Source organism: Rhinopithecus bieti, unplaced genomic scaffold (assembly GCF_001698545.2).
Source record: "Rhinopithecus bieti isolate Rb0 unplaced genomic scaffold, ASM169854v2 scaffold_19708, whole genome shotgun sequence".
Taxonomy (NCBI): Eukaryota; Metazoa; Chordata; class Mammalia; order Primates; family Cercopithecidae; genus Rhinopithecus; species Rhinopithecus bieti.
In genome coordinates, this window is record NW_016810765.1 from 1509861 (window position 1) to 1527152 (window position 17292).

General features: G+C 42.0%; 1 protein-coding gene across 4 annotated transcripts in view; it reads left to right on the plus strand.

Annotated features, from left to right (window-relative positions):
• The window catches only part of PCSK5 (proprotein convertase subtilisin/kexin type 5), a 483293-nt gene that overhangs the window by 351901 nt on the left and 114100 nt on the right, over positions 1-17292 (plus strand). For all 4 annotated transcript variants that reach the window (XM_017892728.1, XM_017892730.1, XM_017892729.1 and 1 more), the window contains exons 21-24: positions 738-840; positions 6688-6824; positions 12223-12429; positions 13852-13920. In XM_017892728.1, the coding sequence (XP_017748217.1) occupies positions 738-840; positions 6688-6824; positions 12223-12429; positions 13852-13920 (516 nt within the window). The remainder of the gene's footprint in view (positions 1-737; positions 841-6687; positions 6825-12222; positions 12430-13851; positions 13921-17292) is intronic.

The window sequence follows — 17292 nt, forward strand, 5'->3', positions numbered from 1 at the left end:
GCCCATCTTTAAATCCATGAGATTTACTTTCCATGAGACTGGCCCCCCTTTGCCACCTTTGCTGTGGGAGTAATTTCTTAAAATGTTTCCAAGAAACTTGTGAGGCTGGATTTGCTTCCGTTGCAGGGCCCCACATGTGTTTTCCCTTGGGAAAGATAAAGTTTCCAATTAAGGGAAGAATTCCCTGGCTATTTCTTCACTATTACTCTTTCAGAGTGAGATATAGCTTACAATTGCCCAACATCAGCCAAGACTCAGCACCCATTCTTGACCAGTAACCACGATTCCCGCACCTCTACCCCATGGGGTGGTAAGACAAGATCTAGGTGGGTCCTGCTCATTGCTTGACTTGAACCAAAACTATAGGGCCCTCTGTGGACCAGGAGACCTCAGCTTTTAATGGGAAAGTCAGTAGGAGTTCAGTAAAGGGGTCTGGTGGGAAGCCCCGCTTGGCCTTCCCTACTTATAAAATCTGTAACACATGTTGACTAGATTCAGAAATATGTCATTGCCTCATAACTTTTTGAGGTTCCAACTTCTGGGGCCCCCAGGAGAGGAACAGTTGTTATGATAAGATCAGGATTTGGGACTAGCAGCTGAAGCCATTCAAGGCCTCTCCTCTCTGTGTTGTCTGCATTGCTTTCAGGCAGCCACAGAGATCTGGCTGCTCTCAGACTGACAGCCCAGGCAGCCTTGCCATGTAGAAATGAAGTAAACAACTAGATTTTGTTCCCCAGGAGAATACGTTGATGACCATGGCCACTGCCAGACCTGTGAGGCCTCATGTGCCAAGTGCCGGGGACCAACCCAGGAAGACTGCACTACCTGCCCCATGACAAGGTAAGTGGCTTCTCAGGACCTCCCGGTGGTGTGAGCTCATGGATTGCAGGGTGGAGAGAGGAGGTGCTCACCACCTTAGCGGCACCCCACAGGCCTGCAGTGAGAAAGAACCAAACTCCTTCCCACTCCACAGATATTCTCCTTGGTCTGGGCACAGCCCAGCTCTGTAGTATCCTCTCCCCATGACGCCCAGTCCCCACCACAAGGACCAGTTCCCTGGACATGGAACAGATTTCCTCACCAATGAATAGGGTGCCTTTGATGCCACTTTTGATGCCTGAAATCTCATCCTTTTCTGCACACCCATTCCTCAATCATCATTTCCATCTGCTGGTCAAATACCTACTTATTTCTGAGTCAGTTCAAAAGTGAACTGTTCTTTTTTTTTTTTTTTTTTTTTTTTTTTTTCCTGAGACAGAGTCTCACTCTGTCACCCAAGTTGGAATGCAGTGGCATGATCTCTGCTCACTGCAACCTCCAACTCCCGGGTTGAAGCAATTCTCCTATCTCAGCCTCCCTAGTAGCTGGGATTAGGCACCCGCCACCATGCCTGGCTAATTTTTGTATTTTTAGTAGATACGGGTTTCACCATGTTGGCCAGGCTGGTCTTGACCTCCTGACCTCAGGTGATCCACCCACCTCGGCCTCCCAGAGTGCTGGGATTACAAGGGGCGAACTGTTCTTAAAGGCATTTCTGACCTCTTCTCAGTAAAATTAATCTCTTCCCAGCAAAATTAACCATTTTCTGTCTCTTTGCTCTCTATAAGCTTCCATAAGAGCACCTGTAGCCTTTGAAGGTTTTCATTTACAAAGCTATCTCTTCATCAGACTGTAAGCCACTTGAGATACTCATCTTTGATCTCTAGTACCTACCACAGTTCTGGGATAATAGTAGACACTTAATGATGTTTGCTAACTGAGTTAATGAGGGAGTAGCAAGTATGCAAATGGAATAAGCATGTTTGCTAATACACTGGGAATTTCTAATAAAGAAAGTTGGAGGCCTGTTGTATTTTCATTCAATGCTCCTCTGAGCCTAGCACTGAATATTTGTTGGGTGCTGAGTGTTTCAGTGAATGGCCTCATCACTGCCCTTCCCAATGCAAAGGAAGTAGGTCTCTTGCAGGCAAGGGTGATGAGGCTGCTCCAGTGGCAGGCACTTAGCATCTCTGGGATGGACATGCCCTCTGCTTTGCATAATGGTCATTTTGTCCTACTTCTGCAGGACTGTAATATTCTTGCAAGCAGATGCTCCGATGTGTTTGTTCCTTTATTCCCCATAGTGATCAACATATAACAATTCAATAAATGTGTTTTATTGAACTTGATGAAGTATGTAATCAATATCATAGGTTTGGCTCTCCAAATAGCTCCCTCAGAAAGAGGAAGGAAGAAAGGAAAGAATGAATAAGAGAAGGAAAAGAGGAAAGAAGGAAGGAGAAAGGACTGAAGAAGACACAAAGGAACAGTTTCAAGAATTTTTAATGCTAACAATGAGCATATTTTTCCAAGTGTCTCTTTAAAATAACTCTGCCTCTAAATATTGAATTTGCTTTAAAAAAGCATCAGGACTTACTCTAAGATACAGGTAGCATTCTCAAAATGAGGTTCTGTTTTTTTCTCCAATTCCCCACCGTACCAACAATCAAATTCCAATGCATGTGTGGATGTCTTTTGAACTAGGAGAATATTTGAACATTTGTTTAATAAGGCAGCCACCAGCCTTCCTTTACAATTTTATGAACCACTGGGTTTAGCTCCTTAAAGACAATTAAAAACCTGGAGAAACCAAGTGCCCTCTTTGCCACTGTATTTAACATGCAAAGCTCTGTGATGCTGGGGTCCTTATTGCCCAAACTAATTTCTCTGCCCCGTCCTGAAGGAGTTACAGAGTCAGTGAACTAATTAAAAACATTTCACAGTTATCTCTGTTCTGACCCATGCTCAAACATTTTATTTGATCTATTTCTACGAATTCAGACCAAAAAATCTTCTTACTAGATTTCATTCTTTTAGAATATTAAAGCACCAAGAAATTACACTAAGTGCCATTGTAATGGCTTTAATTAGACCAAGTCAACAATCAGCAAAGAGGACAAGCTAACCCTGACATGCCATCTCTTTCATTACAGTTCATGTCACACACACATCCTGGGGCCTTCTGGAATACTCAGCGCTGATGTTAAGATCATCTCTGCCCAGCTGTTTAGCACTTGATTCCACTGCATTCTCCCTTTCTTTCAGGCCTGTTCGGTCTGGAATGGTTCACTTCCTATGAAAAGGTCAAGAGCTGGCATGAGCTGGGGGGAGAAGCTCTTCCCCTGCAGAGATGAGCTTGCCTGGGCATCTCAGGAATCCATGGATCGGATGCCTGGTGGTCCCAGAGATGCCTTGAGTTGGCTTTAAGGAAAATTTTCATCAGCCCCATTTTCTACTTTTATAGAGCAAAATATCTATTCTCTTCTACTACAGAAAATTCATTGGTGTCTGTTGAAAACTGTGGCCATTTGTAATGGGATTTTTCTTCAAGTTTCTTAGCAATATTTTGGAGGGAGTTTGGAGAATGTGGGGTGGGTCATGGTGACATAATTCAGTGCCTTCACTTAAGCATAACTGTCTTCCCTATCTTTCTATCTTTAGAAATAATCATCCTCTTACAAAAACTGGAGATGTCACCTATGCTTTTGTTAGGGTGGACATGGAGGGAATGGTTTCAAGCATGATTATGTGATTGATATGTTCCTAAAATCAAGTCAAAAAGACAGCCCCTTCCCTATTAAACATGGAAGGGTTCTATTTCTGCTTCTTCTCCTGTTTCTGAGTGGTTTTTAGTGGTTCCCATTAATCAGAGATCACTTGTCCCAAAACAAATGATTTCCCCCCCAAGCCAATCTGTCATCTCATCTTATGAAACATGGGTCCCCAAACTCCAGGCCATGAACTGGTATTGGTTCATGGCCTATTAGGAGCTGGGCTGCACAGCAGCAGGTGAGCAGCAGGTGAGCAAGTGAAGCCTTGTCTATATTTATAGCCACTCCCCATTGCTCACATTGCTGCCTGAGCTCAACCTCCTGTCACATGAGCAGCAGCATTAGATTCTCACAGGAGTGTGAACCATATTGTGCACTGCACATGTGAGGAACCTAGGTTGCACACTCATTATGAGAATCTAATGCCTGATGATCTGTCACTGCCTCCCATCACTCCCTAGATGTTTTCTAGTTGCAGGAAAACAAGCTCAGGGCTCCCACTGATTCTACATTATGGTGAGTTGCATAATTATTTCATTATATATCACAATGTAATAATAATAGAAATGAAGTGCCCAATAAATATAATGCACTTGAATCATCCCAAAACCATCCTCTACATCCCCATTTGTAGAAAAATTGCCTTCCACGAAACTAGTCTGTACTAGATTGTTCTCATGCTGCTATGAAGAAATACCTGAGACTGGGTAATTTATAAAGAAAAGAGGTTTAATTGGCTCATAGTTCTGCATGGCTGGGAAGGTCTCAGAAATCTTACAATCATGACAGAAGGCGAAGGGGAAGAAAGGCTCCTTCTTCACAGGGTGGCAGGAAGGAGAAGTACTGAGCAAACGGGGAAAATCCCCTTATAAAACCATGAGATCTCGTGAGAACTTAGTCACTATCACGAGAACAGCATGAGGAAAACCGCTCCCATGATTCAGTTACGTCCCACTGGGTCCCTCCCATGACTTGAGATTATGAGAACTACAATTCAAGATGAGATTTTGGGTGGGGACACAGCCAAACCAAATCACAGTCCCTACTGCCAAAAAGGCTGGGGACCACTGCTCTAAGAGATAAAATGATGATGTACTTCATATCCCTTTCTCAATTGATTTTAGCAAGAAAATAAACCCCCAGAATAAACTTGCCCTATTCTCCTTTTCAGCAGAACATCGAATAGCTTCCTTGCTTAAAATCCTCAGAAAGCTCTTCCATGGTTTTTCTTATGGAAAGATTTTGGTTTTGTTTGTTTGTTTGTTCATTTTAAACTAGCCACATCCAGACTATTCCTTGAAAAGTCTTCTGGCTCAGTAACTGGTGCCAGGGTGGGGCTGGGATATTCCCCCTTTGGCATTAGCGCCATCCGCTAAAAATCTAGGCTGGGAGCACAGGCATCTCATTCTATGCCATGGTGCAGGGGATCTGTTTTGACATGGACAGCCAGATGCGTGTCAGTGTCTGTTTAGGACTGGGACTCACGCTTTGCAGAGGGCCAGAAGGATTGTTTATTCAGTGGTGCTGGGGATGGTTAACAGAACATGAGGGCCTGGAAATCCAAGACAGAGGTGGACTTCTGTCTCAGGTTGTTGGCTTGAACCCCATTCTGCCTCCAAACAGATGCAAATGACACAGACTTTCAGTGTGTGGGAATGAATGAGATGGAAGACTGCAGGTGACATACTATTCAGGATGCCTTGCCCCACCCAACTTTCCTCTAAACCTGGGATTGAAATGGCCCACCCCTCAGTTCAGGGTTGGTTCTAGCTCTGGAAACAGTGAACTTTAAACAAGCCAGTGCCAATACAGGAACAAGTTGCTTGAGGCCTACAGCTGACCTTTCATGTGGTGTCCAGCTTAAGTGGAGAGGAGTAGTAGAGAGAAAAAGACATCTTTCCCTGTCTTCGTAGGCCCACTCAGATGTCCCAGGCCTGGATGGCAGCATTATGCTCACGGGAGCACGTGTATGCTATGTGCTCAGTGAACCTCACAACTGATACAATAACTGTCATTCTAAGGGAGTGTAAGAGATGCCAATTTGATGTCACCTGTATTACATAGGAATCATTTAGCGAATTCCACAGTAATCCAGACTGTCACTGAGCAGCGGATCTCGAAGACTGCTCACCAGACCAGCAGCACTGGCATCATCTAGAATGTCAGAAATGCAAATTCTCAGCTGCCTCCCCTTAAGACCCACTAAATTAGGAACTCTGGGTGTGCAGCCCCCAGCTCATTTCATCTATTCATATTACCTATCTGACTCTTGCATTTGATAAACATTTTGTATTTTTCTGAACAGAACACTTGGATACAATTTACTTAATCACATTTGCTCTTATGATTAGTTTGCAAAGAATAATGAAGCAAAACTATAAAAATATTAACAATGACATTAGGATATATATTGTATATGTGTAAAACCAAAGTTTTAGAAGCCCATATACTAACTCATCAGTAATGCCCTTTGTAGGTGTTCACAGAAAGTGTTCATGGTCAGAAAATAGAGACTCCAGTACTCCATATCTCAGGAAATGCTTGCAAAACAAGACACTCAAAATCAGAGTTCATTGATTACTTGCAATATACACAGGCCGGGCTTCTAAGTAGCACCCGAGCTACAAAGCAGTGTTTTGTTCTACTCGTCAAGAGCCCTTGGAGCTGACATTTCCCTTGCAAAGCATAAGCATGCTGATAGATAAAGGAAGAATATTTTCTCCAAGGCCTCTCTCAGAGGCCCACTGAGTGTATGGAAAGTTTAGAAACCTCCATCTGACTGTTGGCTGGGTTTGGTTGGGGCCTGTAATACGGATTTAATCCCTGTGGGCACCAGTTAGCTTGTTTGGAACCAGATTCGGGATTGTTTTCCCAGCCAGTTTCTGGCATGCTGGCTGTTAGGTCCAAATCTTGGGCCAAGGATGGGTACATGACTAATATTTTACATGTTCTAAGATGATCACTCCCAGTCATCCCCCTTGTTTCTGGAACAATGAAGTCAAATCTGCACAGCAAACATGAAAACCACATGTTCTGATACTTAGGGCCACTCTGGAAAGTCACCCTGATGAATTCTAAAAGTCTGCTTTTCCTCTAGGATTCTTGATGATGGCCGCTGTGTTTCAAACTGTCCCTCATGGAAATTTGAATTTGAGAATCAATGCCATCCATGCCACCACACCTGCCACAGATGCCAAGGAAGCGGCCCTACCCACTGCACCTCCTGTGAAGCAGGTGAGAGGACTGCTGCTCCTCCGTCTTCCTGACCCCAAACCTGTTCCTCTCCTGATGGCCATCATTTGGTTTGACCCAAAAGCCTTGTGTCTGGGGTTGAGGGTTAAGATCAGACAGCTGTTCACTGGAGAGCCTGGACAACCTTGAACTTTATGCTTGTTATCAGGACATAAAAAGCTTGTTCACCTTATTTGGGTGTAGACTCGGTGCCCTTGAAAAGATGAGAAAGCAGCTAAGAGATGCCTTTCCAGAGAAAGCCAGACAAGCATGAGGTCAGACATGAGATAAGACAGTGAAGCTAAGGTTTGTGGAAGGACAAGTGAAAAGCTAGGGAATTAAGACAGACACGTTCTGTCTTTAAGGAAAGTATTTATTGTATTAGAGGCTGTGTGTGAGTCTTCTTGGAGCTGAGGTGTGCCACTTAGAAGTTGCCAGAGCTCAGCAGAGCAAGATCATCATTTCAAATGATTACAAACGTGACCTTTGTGTCCCCGATTTACCTGCACTAAAAGTGTCCTGCTGCCATTGGATTCTATTTCATGCTCTCAAGGGTTCTCCACACTCTGACCCTTGACTCCTTTCCAGCCTCAACTCATAGGCCTGTCCCCTACTGACCTCATGTGGGCCAGATTCATATTTTATTTTTTTCTATATACTACTTTTTAAATTTGAGCCAAATTTAAACACTGGGACATTGCAGATAAAAACTTGAGGGTTTCATGTCTATTGAAAATTCAAAAGATCCACCACCTGACCTGCATTTCCCAAATCATTACCTGGAGTCCAAAAGACGCTGCTCTCCATCTCTCCCCAGTCCCCACCATGCCCAGTTGTCTCACTGATCCTGAGGCTGTCAGTTACCAGCATCATCATCCTTAGATCATTTTTCTGGTGGAAGAGAATTATTGATCTTTAGTCTTCCTTGCAATAAACCAAGAAAAATGAAGAACACATTAGAAGTACCAGGCATTTGCAGGAGATCAGGAGATAACACATTTCTGTGTATAAATTAAAATTACTGCTTTGTGTTTCAGATATCAAAATAAGACAAACATCTGTCATATTTTACATCTAGACTGCCTGGTTCTGTTTCCTTCCTCATCTACAAGATGATGATCATGCTTACTTCTTTAAGAGGTTTTATGAAAATTAAATGACATGAAATGAGAGAAAACAATAAAGCATTTAGAACAGGGCTAGCCACATGGTGAGCACTTAGAATATTAACTATTATTATTTTTATTATCATTACTGTTATTGTTTGTAGCTGCTTACTCTTTGGGGCATTTGAGTTTCTCTTGCTCCTAAGACTTCATTTGAGATGTTTCCGCTTGTTGTCTGGTTGATGTCTTCCTATTCCAACTTAGTGTCAACATCGTTTCCTCAGTGAGGGCTGCCCTAACCTCCTTGCCTGGATTAGGCCATCACAGGAGCAACCTGGGAACACTGCACTTTCCCCTTCATGAGCCTCGACACATTGATGTCTATTTGGTCCATACGTTTGTATGCCCCATAAGAGCATGGCATGGTTTCTCCCTTATTTCTGCTGTATTTTGAGCACCAGCACAGTGTCTGGTATATGGAAGGTTCACAATAAATAACTGAATGAACGAATGAATGAATGGTTCAATGGAAGGAATGTTAAGACCAGCAGTCAGAAAATGTGGGTTCAAGTCCCGGCTTTGTTACTGATGAGAAGGTACTAAACCAGTCACTTTACCTCTTTATGCCTCTTCTTATTTGTAACCAGAAAAAAAAAAGAAGAAGAAGAGAAAGGACAAGATGGCATCCAAAATCACGTTCACGTCTCCATATATAGCACAAAATTAGAAAGAAGTTTAGATACCAAACAAATGTCTAGTCTTCTAAGCATCCTACAGTTACTTGGACCAGCCTACCTATAAATGAGCTGACATTTCTTCTGTTTTTTCTTTCTGTTTGAAATTGTGCTTAATCCGTTATCTTAAACATTTATTGCATCCCTTCTACTTACAAGTTACTGTGTATTGAATGCCAGAGAAAATGAGATAAATGATAGCAGATACTCACCTTCAAGGAGTTACAGTCTAACAAGGAGGTTTGTCCTCATATATTACAAAACAAGAAAATAATAGATGAAGACCAAATGCATGGTAGAAATCCTACGCCAGATCAGAGAAGCAGCATCACTTCCAGCTGTAATGAGCAGAGAAGGCTTCCTCGAGGTAGGGTGTTGTTTAGCAAGCCCTGAAGTAGTTCTGCCTACTTAAGAGTGTGATGTCCTTAAGAAGCATTAGTGAAGCAAATGTAGCAGAGACCTTGATGGGACAGTGGTGAAGAAGAAGGATGATTTAATTGAAGAAGTTCCATATCCATAAATGGAAGCTTTAATAAAAGGCTAAAAATCATCCAGCCGGGGGGTCCCATCAACCTTCATAAGCCCCTCCCACCAATTTGTAGAGCTTGTATCCCTTGTTTAATTGTGACTTCACTAAGGTTTAGGCATGATGCCTTTTGGAAGTGTACATCTCCAGCTATATTGCTGAGGATTCACTCCAATTCTCTTCCAGATTTATTCACTACCAAACTGGACCCAAAGCTAAGTTTCATCAATCACACAACAGCTACAGCAAGCAAAATGTGGTAGTCAACTTCATCAAGTTTATTTTCAGAATCCCTGCACCTTTCTTTTATCCTTTCCAGCAGTTCTTTTCACCTCATGCCTTCAACCCTCACCCTTCCTTTTCTCCTACGGACATCCAATATCTTCATGCTGGTCCACCTTCTCACCTAACAGAATCAACTGCTAGGAAATGCTCTGGTAAAAGGGAATCACTCTCCAGAATAAACAAAAGCCAATCTAAACTCTTGTCCCCTATTATCCCATTTGAACTCTTGTCCCAGGAAAATTTTTGGTGCCTAACAAAAGTATCAGCCCTTCTACCACTGGAAATAGCTTCGTCTACATACTATTGTAATAATTTAAACTTGAAGACCCTGGGCGAGTAGTCAAAAATGTATGCATGGTATTTAAATGATCATCCATAACTAATTGAGCAGAACTACTCAAAATCTGGCCAAATATTGACATAGTCCTGGACCAAACCTGTGAGAAAAGCTGGTCATGGCCAAGGCATCTAAGTGACCTCCCTTTGCAGGTCTATGTATGTTAAACACTGAGACCCCCTCAAATCTCTGTTCTTTAAACCCAAATTATAGCACCTGAAGAGGCCCCTCAATAAAGCCATGTCGAAACAATAAAACGGGATTGAAGAACACTTCCTTCTAAATCTGGGCCCATTGTTGCTAATTTTAAGATTGATGATCCAGTTGGATATAGGGGAAAAATTGAATATTGCCAAATATGAATTAACTCCATTCAGTCATTCCACAAATACATATTTAGAGCCTTAGAGTCCCCCTAAGCATCTGGGTCCTGAGTTGATGTCATGTGAAGGCATAGGGGATGGAAAAGAGGTAGATTTCCTCACTGCTTTCCCTCAAATCTTCCTACCTACCCCAGAGAAATTGGCAAACTCTGAAAAAAAGATTTTTTTCTGAATGAGTCATGGTGGATGGAAATGGCATTGGCTATGGTTTCATAAAGTGACTGAGAACATAACTTGGAAGGATGACCTTCTTGTGGTCTCCAGAGATTCCAGGTTCCACCAGATCAGAGTTTTGTGCTCCACAATGTTGATCGATAGTTATAGAATCACCAAATGTACATTAGTCCTTCCAAACCCTCTTCTTTCCTTAGAGGATAATCTCTTCTGTCTAATTTACAAACAGCAGAATATTTTCTTCCACCACCTCTGTGGAAGCCGTTTTTATTTTCTTGGTCCTATGGGAACCAGTAGCCTTCAGGTATAAAATCATAATCAGCAAAAAAGGTAGCTTGAGAGCCCATAATCCAAAAGCATGTTTTAAAAATTGCATTTCAGGCCAGGCATGGTGGCTCACACCCAGAGCTTTGGGAGGCCAAGCCAGGCAGATCACTTGAGTGCAAGAGTTCAAGACCTGCCTGGGCAACATGATGAAACCCTATCTCTACAAAACATACAAAAAAAAAAAAAAAAAAAAAACCAAAACAAAACAAAACAGTTGGGCATGGTGGCATGCACCTGTAGTTCTAGCTACTTGAAAGACTGAGGTGGGAGGATCACTTGGGCTCAGGAGGAGGAGGTTGCAGTAAGCTGAGATCATGCCACTGCACTCCAGCCTGGGCAACAGAGTGAGACCCTGTCTCAAAAAAAAAAAAAAAAAAAACGTATTTCAACTATGGCTTTGCATAAATAAGAAATATTATGATAAATGATGTGAAAGTGCCATGCACACAGGTAAAAAAAATAGTCAAATGTTGGCAATTTCATGTGAGTCAATTTAACATTAGACTGATTTTCAGTTTCCACACTTGCAACATGGATCTAGTGCTATCTTTATCCAGAAATTCAGCAGCCTTGCATCTTGAAGGTCAGTGATTTTGGATATCCATGTGGTAGATCACATGATGAATGAACCCGAGACCCTGGTTATTCTGAGTAACGCAGATCGGCTGCTCTTCAGAGGCAGGGACATATGGGAAATCTGATTCAGAGAAGATGGATACCCTGAGCACACTCAGCACAAAAACTCCAAGAAGGTGGGAGTAGGAGACCTCTAGATGCATCAGTATTCACCTTATTGTTGTTTTTGTACTTGTAACTGAATAGAACCCTTTGTAACTAATTGTGATGCTTTGTAACTGGTTAGACTTTTCCATTCCCACCAGGAACAAATTCCCATGGTCTGTTATGCTGTGGGCACTGCCAGTTCTTTCCTTAAAGAATCCAATGTTGACAGAAGTCAGGAACCTTCAGGAATGCACGTAAAAGAGTCAAAGAAGTGTGCTTGGTCTAGTGCTTCAATAAGCCTGTCATTATGGGCATTGGCAGCTCTGCGGAAATTCAGACCTTAGATGGTTAATGCAAGCATGTGATCGATACCAATTCAAAATCATTTTAAAAGATTGCACTTTCATAAAACGTGTCGATCATTAAGCATGTGTTTATTCTCATGGGATCTCTATAGCCACCCCCCAAGTCTGAGAGCTTTCACAGATACCAAAGGAGCCCTTGGGAAAGTTAAACACATTTTGAATTGTAGTTATTCACAGAGCATAGTTTTGCAATAACATCCCAGATAGTAGTCGCTATTCACTGAAATATATAAAATATTGGAAAATAATTCCCTGCAAGGAAAACTTTTCAACTACAAGGATGTAGTTATTGCACTTTTCATTAAATCCATCTTTATACCCCTCAGCCCCTAGGAACGAAAGCACTCAGTTCCATCTTTTTTAAATATATCTTACATTATAATAGCTTCATGGCTAACTTTGTACATTATCCCTCTTCTCGTTGCTCCTGTAACTGATCAGACAACTATGGCCGAGAGTACTTCCTACACCAGGGAGAGTGTCGAGATAGCTGCCCAGAGGGCCACTATGCCACTGAAGGGAATACCTGCCTGCCCTGCCCAGACAACTGTGAGCTTTGCCACAGCATGCACGTTTGCACAAGATGCACAAGGGGCTACTTCATAGCGCCCACCAACCACACGTGCCAGAAGTTGGAGTGTGGACAAGGTAAGCCTACTCCTGGGCCCTTGCCCAGCACCAGAACACGGGAGGAGGGGCTGCGCCCTGGATGTCCTGGAGACTTGAATTGCCTTCCTGGCTTGCATGTTGGTACTTGGGATGATTTTGGGTGACTCCATACTCAAGTGGGGAGAGAGGTAACTTTCTCTCTCTCTATTCACACACCCTTTCTCTGGGTTTCCCCAGACATAATCCAAGATTGTAGGAATGCACCTAAGTGTATAGAAAATTGGCCAGGTGCAGTGGCTTGTGCCTGTAATCCCAGCACTTTGGGAGGCCAAGGCAGGTGGATCACTTGAGGCCAGGAGTTCGAGACCAGCCTGGGGAACATGGTGAAACTCTGTCTCTACTAAACATACAAAAATTAGCTGGGCATGGTGTTGCATGCCTATAATCCCAGCTTCACAGGAGGTTGAGGCAGGAGAATGGCTTGAACCCAGAAGGCAGAGCTTGCAGTGATCCGAGATCGTGCCACTGTACTCCAACCTGGGAGACAGAGCAAGACTCCATCTCAAAAAAAAAAAGAAAAAAGAAAAGAAAATGATCTTGGCAGGTGGGAGGAGTGTGGACAGGATACAGGGGAGAGAAAATAAGATTAGAATCCAGAAGTCTGGGTCAACAGTTTTCTCCTTCCCAACTACTAGACACGAGACCCTGGGCAAAACTCACCTAATTTGCCCACGCCTTGTTGTCTTCATCTGTCAAAGGAAGAGCAGCGCATCAAGATAGAGTGGCTTTGAGAAGCCAGTGAGGATCAGCCTAAAACTACTTGAAAATATTAAAATGGTCTGTGAATCATATGTGTTATTGTTATTGCCCAATTTCTTATATTTTATGGGAAGAAGGAAATTAAAAAACAACACTTATAGTTTCAGTTCTCTTCTATGTAAGAATGCCATGGACTGTTATTGCTCTGCTCTGTATAAGAATTATGCCTGGTCTGGTGCTGAAGAGAGCTCCAAGACGTTTTTAGAATAATTAAGACACTCAATTCTGTTTCTCCTTAATGTTTATGAGTGTAGTAAAATATTTTAAACTTTTTTAAAAGTGTTTAGTAAGACAGATAAAAAGAGGAAGGGAACCTGTTCATTTACATACCCAATTCCAATTTTCCCAGAAGCAGAACTGGTTTCTTTAATAAATAAAATCACCAAGCTTGACTTCAAAACTAGCTGCATGGCATATGGTCCAGCCTAGTTCTCTCACCCAATCAAGCTGATTTAATCTATTCAATTAATAGAAGGAGATTAAAAAGTAGAAACCACATATATCCTCAAGGATGGTTTTGGGCTTCATAATTGCTCTATGATTTACTTTAAAAGAAGCTACACAAGAACATATTTTTATAGCAATTAACGTGTCTCCACTCATATGGAAATGAGTTATGTTTTTCACTTCTCTTTCGTGTAGGTGAAGTCCAAGACCCAGACTATGAAGAATGTGTCCCTTGTGAAGAAGGATGTCTGGGATGCAGCTTGGGTATGTCCTCTTCCTTTGTCACCTAAAGAGTTGAAATAGCTGAGTCCTTTTCCACACACCTTCATCCTGTCATTGCCCCAGCAGGCACTCTTGTCATTGCTGTCAGCATCAGTGTCACCATCAATGTCTTAAGTAGGCTCTCTTCAATACAAACAGGATCACTGTGAGGAAATACTTGCTTTTGAAGCAATGAATGGGTTTCTAGTCTTTATGAAACTCAAGTTTAGAAAAGGAGACCATGGCACCTTTTCCTCTGGTTGTCAATAAGTTGGTGGGGCTTACTGACCAGCAACCACATTTCAGGTGCCTGAGACTCAACCTCTCCTTAGCTTCTCAAGGTGACACATTTGGAAGATTAACAGTGAATAAACTCAAGCAAAGAAATGCCTAATTCCTCTAACTCACTTGGTATGTAAAACACAAAAGTTTGTGGGTAGAGGGATAGGGGTTTTCCTTTATAAAAATGACTCTGTTGGGCCGGGCATGGTGGCTCACGCCTGTAATCCCAGCACTTTGGGAGGCCAAGGTGGGTGGATCACCTGAGGTCAGGAGTTCGAGACCAGCCTGTCCAACATGGTGAAACCCCATCTCTACTAAAATACAAAATTAGCTGGGTGTGCTGGCAGGTGCCTGTAATTCCAGCTATTCGGGAGGCTGAGTCAGTAGAATCGCTTGAACCCGGGTGGCGAAGGTTGCAGTGAGCTGAGATCATGCCATTGCACTCCAGCCTGGGCGACAGCGCCAGACTCCATCTCAAAACAGTAAAAATAAAAATACAAATGACTCTGTTGCTTGGAGCCTAAGACAACCCTTAGAGAATAAAGCATCGTATCGTGGTGACAGCGGAGTTGAATTCCCCATCATACAATGCAAAGCACTTGTCACTCTCATGTATAACTCTTAAATTCAAGTCAGTAGTTCCTTCTTTCTCCCCTTCTAGCATGCCCGCAGGAGGCGATGGAGACAGTTCGTAACACATGGCACCACTGCATTGGCTATAAGATGAAAAATAGGGAGGTTACCGAATTCCAGGATTGTTTCTTAATATATGTTTAGGCAACATATAGAAAATAATTAGTATGTATGATTTTTGAAAGGAAACTCAACTGAAAAGTTCATGGAATAATTTCTCTTCATGGAACTTCCATGAAGCCCTGGGATTGGTTGACTAATGCTTCTAAAACTTCAGTGTGGCACAAATCACCTGGGGAGTTTGTTAAAATGAGATTCTGATTCACTGGTCTAAAGTGGGCCTGAGAATTTGTGTTTCTGACAAGCCGCCCAGTGAGGCCAATGCTATTCTATAGAATACTCATGAAGTTTCTAGGGGTAAGATTGTGCCAGAATAAAGTAGATTTCTTGTTTGCCTTACCCAATGGATTTTCTTAATTTTTTCTCACTAATATATAATAGTTTTACACATTGATGGGATACATGTGATACTTTGCTATTTGCATATGATGTGTGATGATCAAGTCAGGATAACTGGTATATCCATCACCTCACACATTTATCCTTTCTTTGTGCTATGAATATTCTAAATCTTCTCTTTGAGCTAATTTGAAATTAATACTTAAATATTATACGTGAATCATATAATTTATATTGTGGCTATCACCACCACTCTTTGCCTTAAATGGAAAAGATACATTTTCTATAATATCTGTAACTAGAAAATACAGTTTCTGGAAGCTTAAATATCATTCCCCCATTATCTTCCACTATAAAATGACGTTTATATTACTGGATAATAAAATCTCATAAAAAGTTAATAAACACTTAAGAAGAAGTAAAATTTAGAGTCAGATATTTAAGGGTAAAATGCTAATTACCTGGGAAGCAAAAAATAAACGTGCACATAAATAATAGTACTGAAGTAAAAAACTAGAAGCAAATTCTGGTGTCTGTCTCACGTGAAGTGATAGAAGGTGAGTTTGCCCGGAGCAATGATGAATGTTTTGACTATCTTGATTTCACCGTTTGCCCATTTCAGATGTATTTTCCCATTAAATTTCACACCCCAGCTAATTTCTGTGGTCTTCTCTGGCATCTTTGCTGTTGTGTGTTGTGTGCCCATACTGGCATCTTTGTGCATCTTGGAGAGGAGTTGTGTATAATCTAAAACCTGAGGTTTGGTCTCTCTTGGCTCTGCTCAGTGATGACAGTGGGGCAAGTCTACCCAGCAAGATACATGTAGAGAAAAGATGATGTTCCTTCCATAGCTTCAAGACACCTTGAGAGGAATGTATGAATGTGTGTGAACTCCTTCAGGATCAGTGAGGATCTTAGCATGGAGGTGGGAACAGTGACAAGAAAACCACGGTCACTAGGGGTCTGTATTGGCCTCATCCTCCACTTAGTTGACCCAGCTAAACATGACACCATGGGGAAGCCACTGGAAATGGACTCCACAGCAGATACTGACCCTCTGGGGGCTCAAAATCCAAAAGACTCAACTTGCAAAAAGAGACAGATCAGAAAGTCTGATTTACTTTACAAAGTGCTATTAAGCTCTTCAGTCCATTCATTACTTAAGAAACTTCGTCTACTGTGTGCTGAGTGCTCACCTTGGTGGTGAGAATTTCACAGGTGATATGGCTGTGATCCTGCTATAAGGGATAGCAGGATCTGTCCCAAGTGACACACCTGGAATGAAATCTCTTAGAAGACAACCTGCCAGAGTAGAGACAGGTATAAAGTGCAGTGACACTACCAGAAAGGGTGGCAAGAGCATTCTAAATACCTCTAATTTCTCATTTTAAATTCTAAAATATCCCTTAATTTATAATATCTCTATGTATTGGGCCTCGTTTATTCTTGGATTGACTTGGCTGAACCCAACTGTCACCTTATTTCTGAACCCTTTTTTGATCTCTCCAGTGGAGTAAATTCTCCCTTTTCTAGTTTCCCTTTATTTGTTAGGCCAGTGAGACTATGTTTTAGAGGTGACTAGTATAATATTTGCTATGTATACACCTTTCTGCCTGGACACTAAACTACCTGAGAACAAGCTCTTTGACTTATATACTCTGAACTAGCAGAGTGCACAGGACATAATAAATGTGCAATTAATGCATGAATGTTTGTTGAATTGAATTTGAGAATTGCCCAAATTCAAAGCAGAGATGAATGACTTAGGATACCCAGGGTCTTAGATGTGCTGTTTTCTCTAATCAAACTTTGTTAATGAACCAAGAAGAAGAAAAAATAAACCATACAATACAAAAATAAATTATTTTGGCCAGGTGCAATGGCTCATGCCTATAATTCCACGCTTTGGAAGGCCAAGGTGGGCAGATCACTTGAGCCCGGGAGTTTGAGACCAGTCTGGGAAACATGGTAAAACCCTGTCTCTACAACAAAATACAAAAA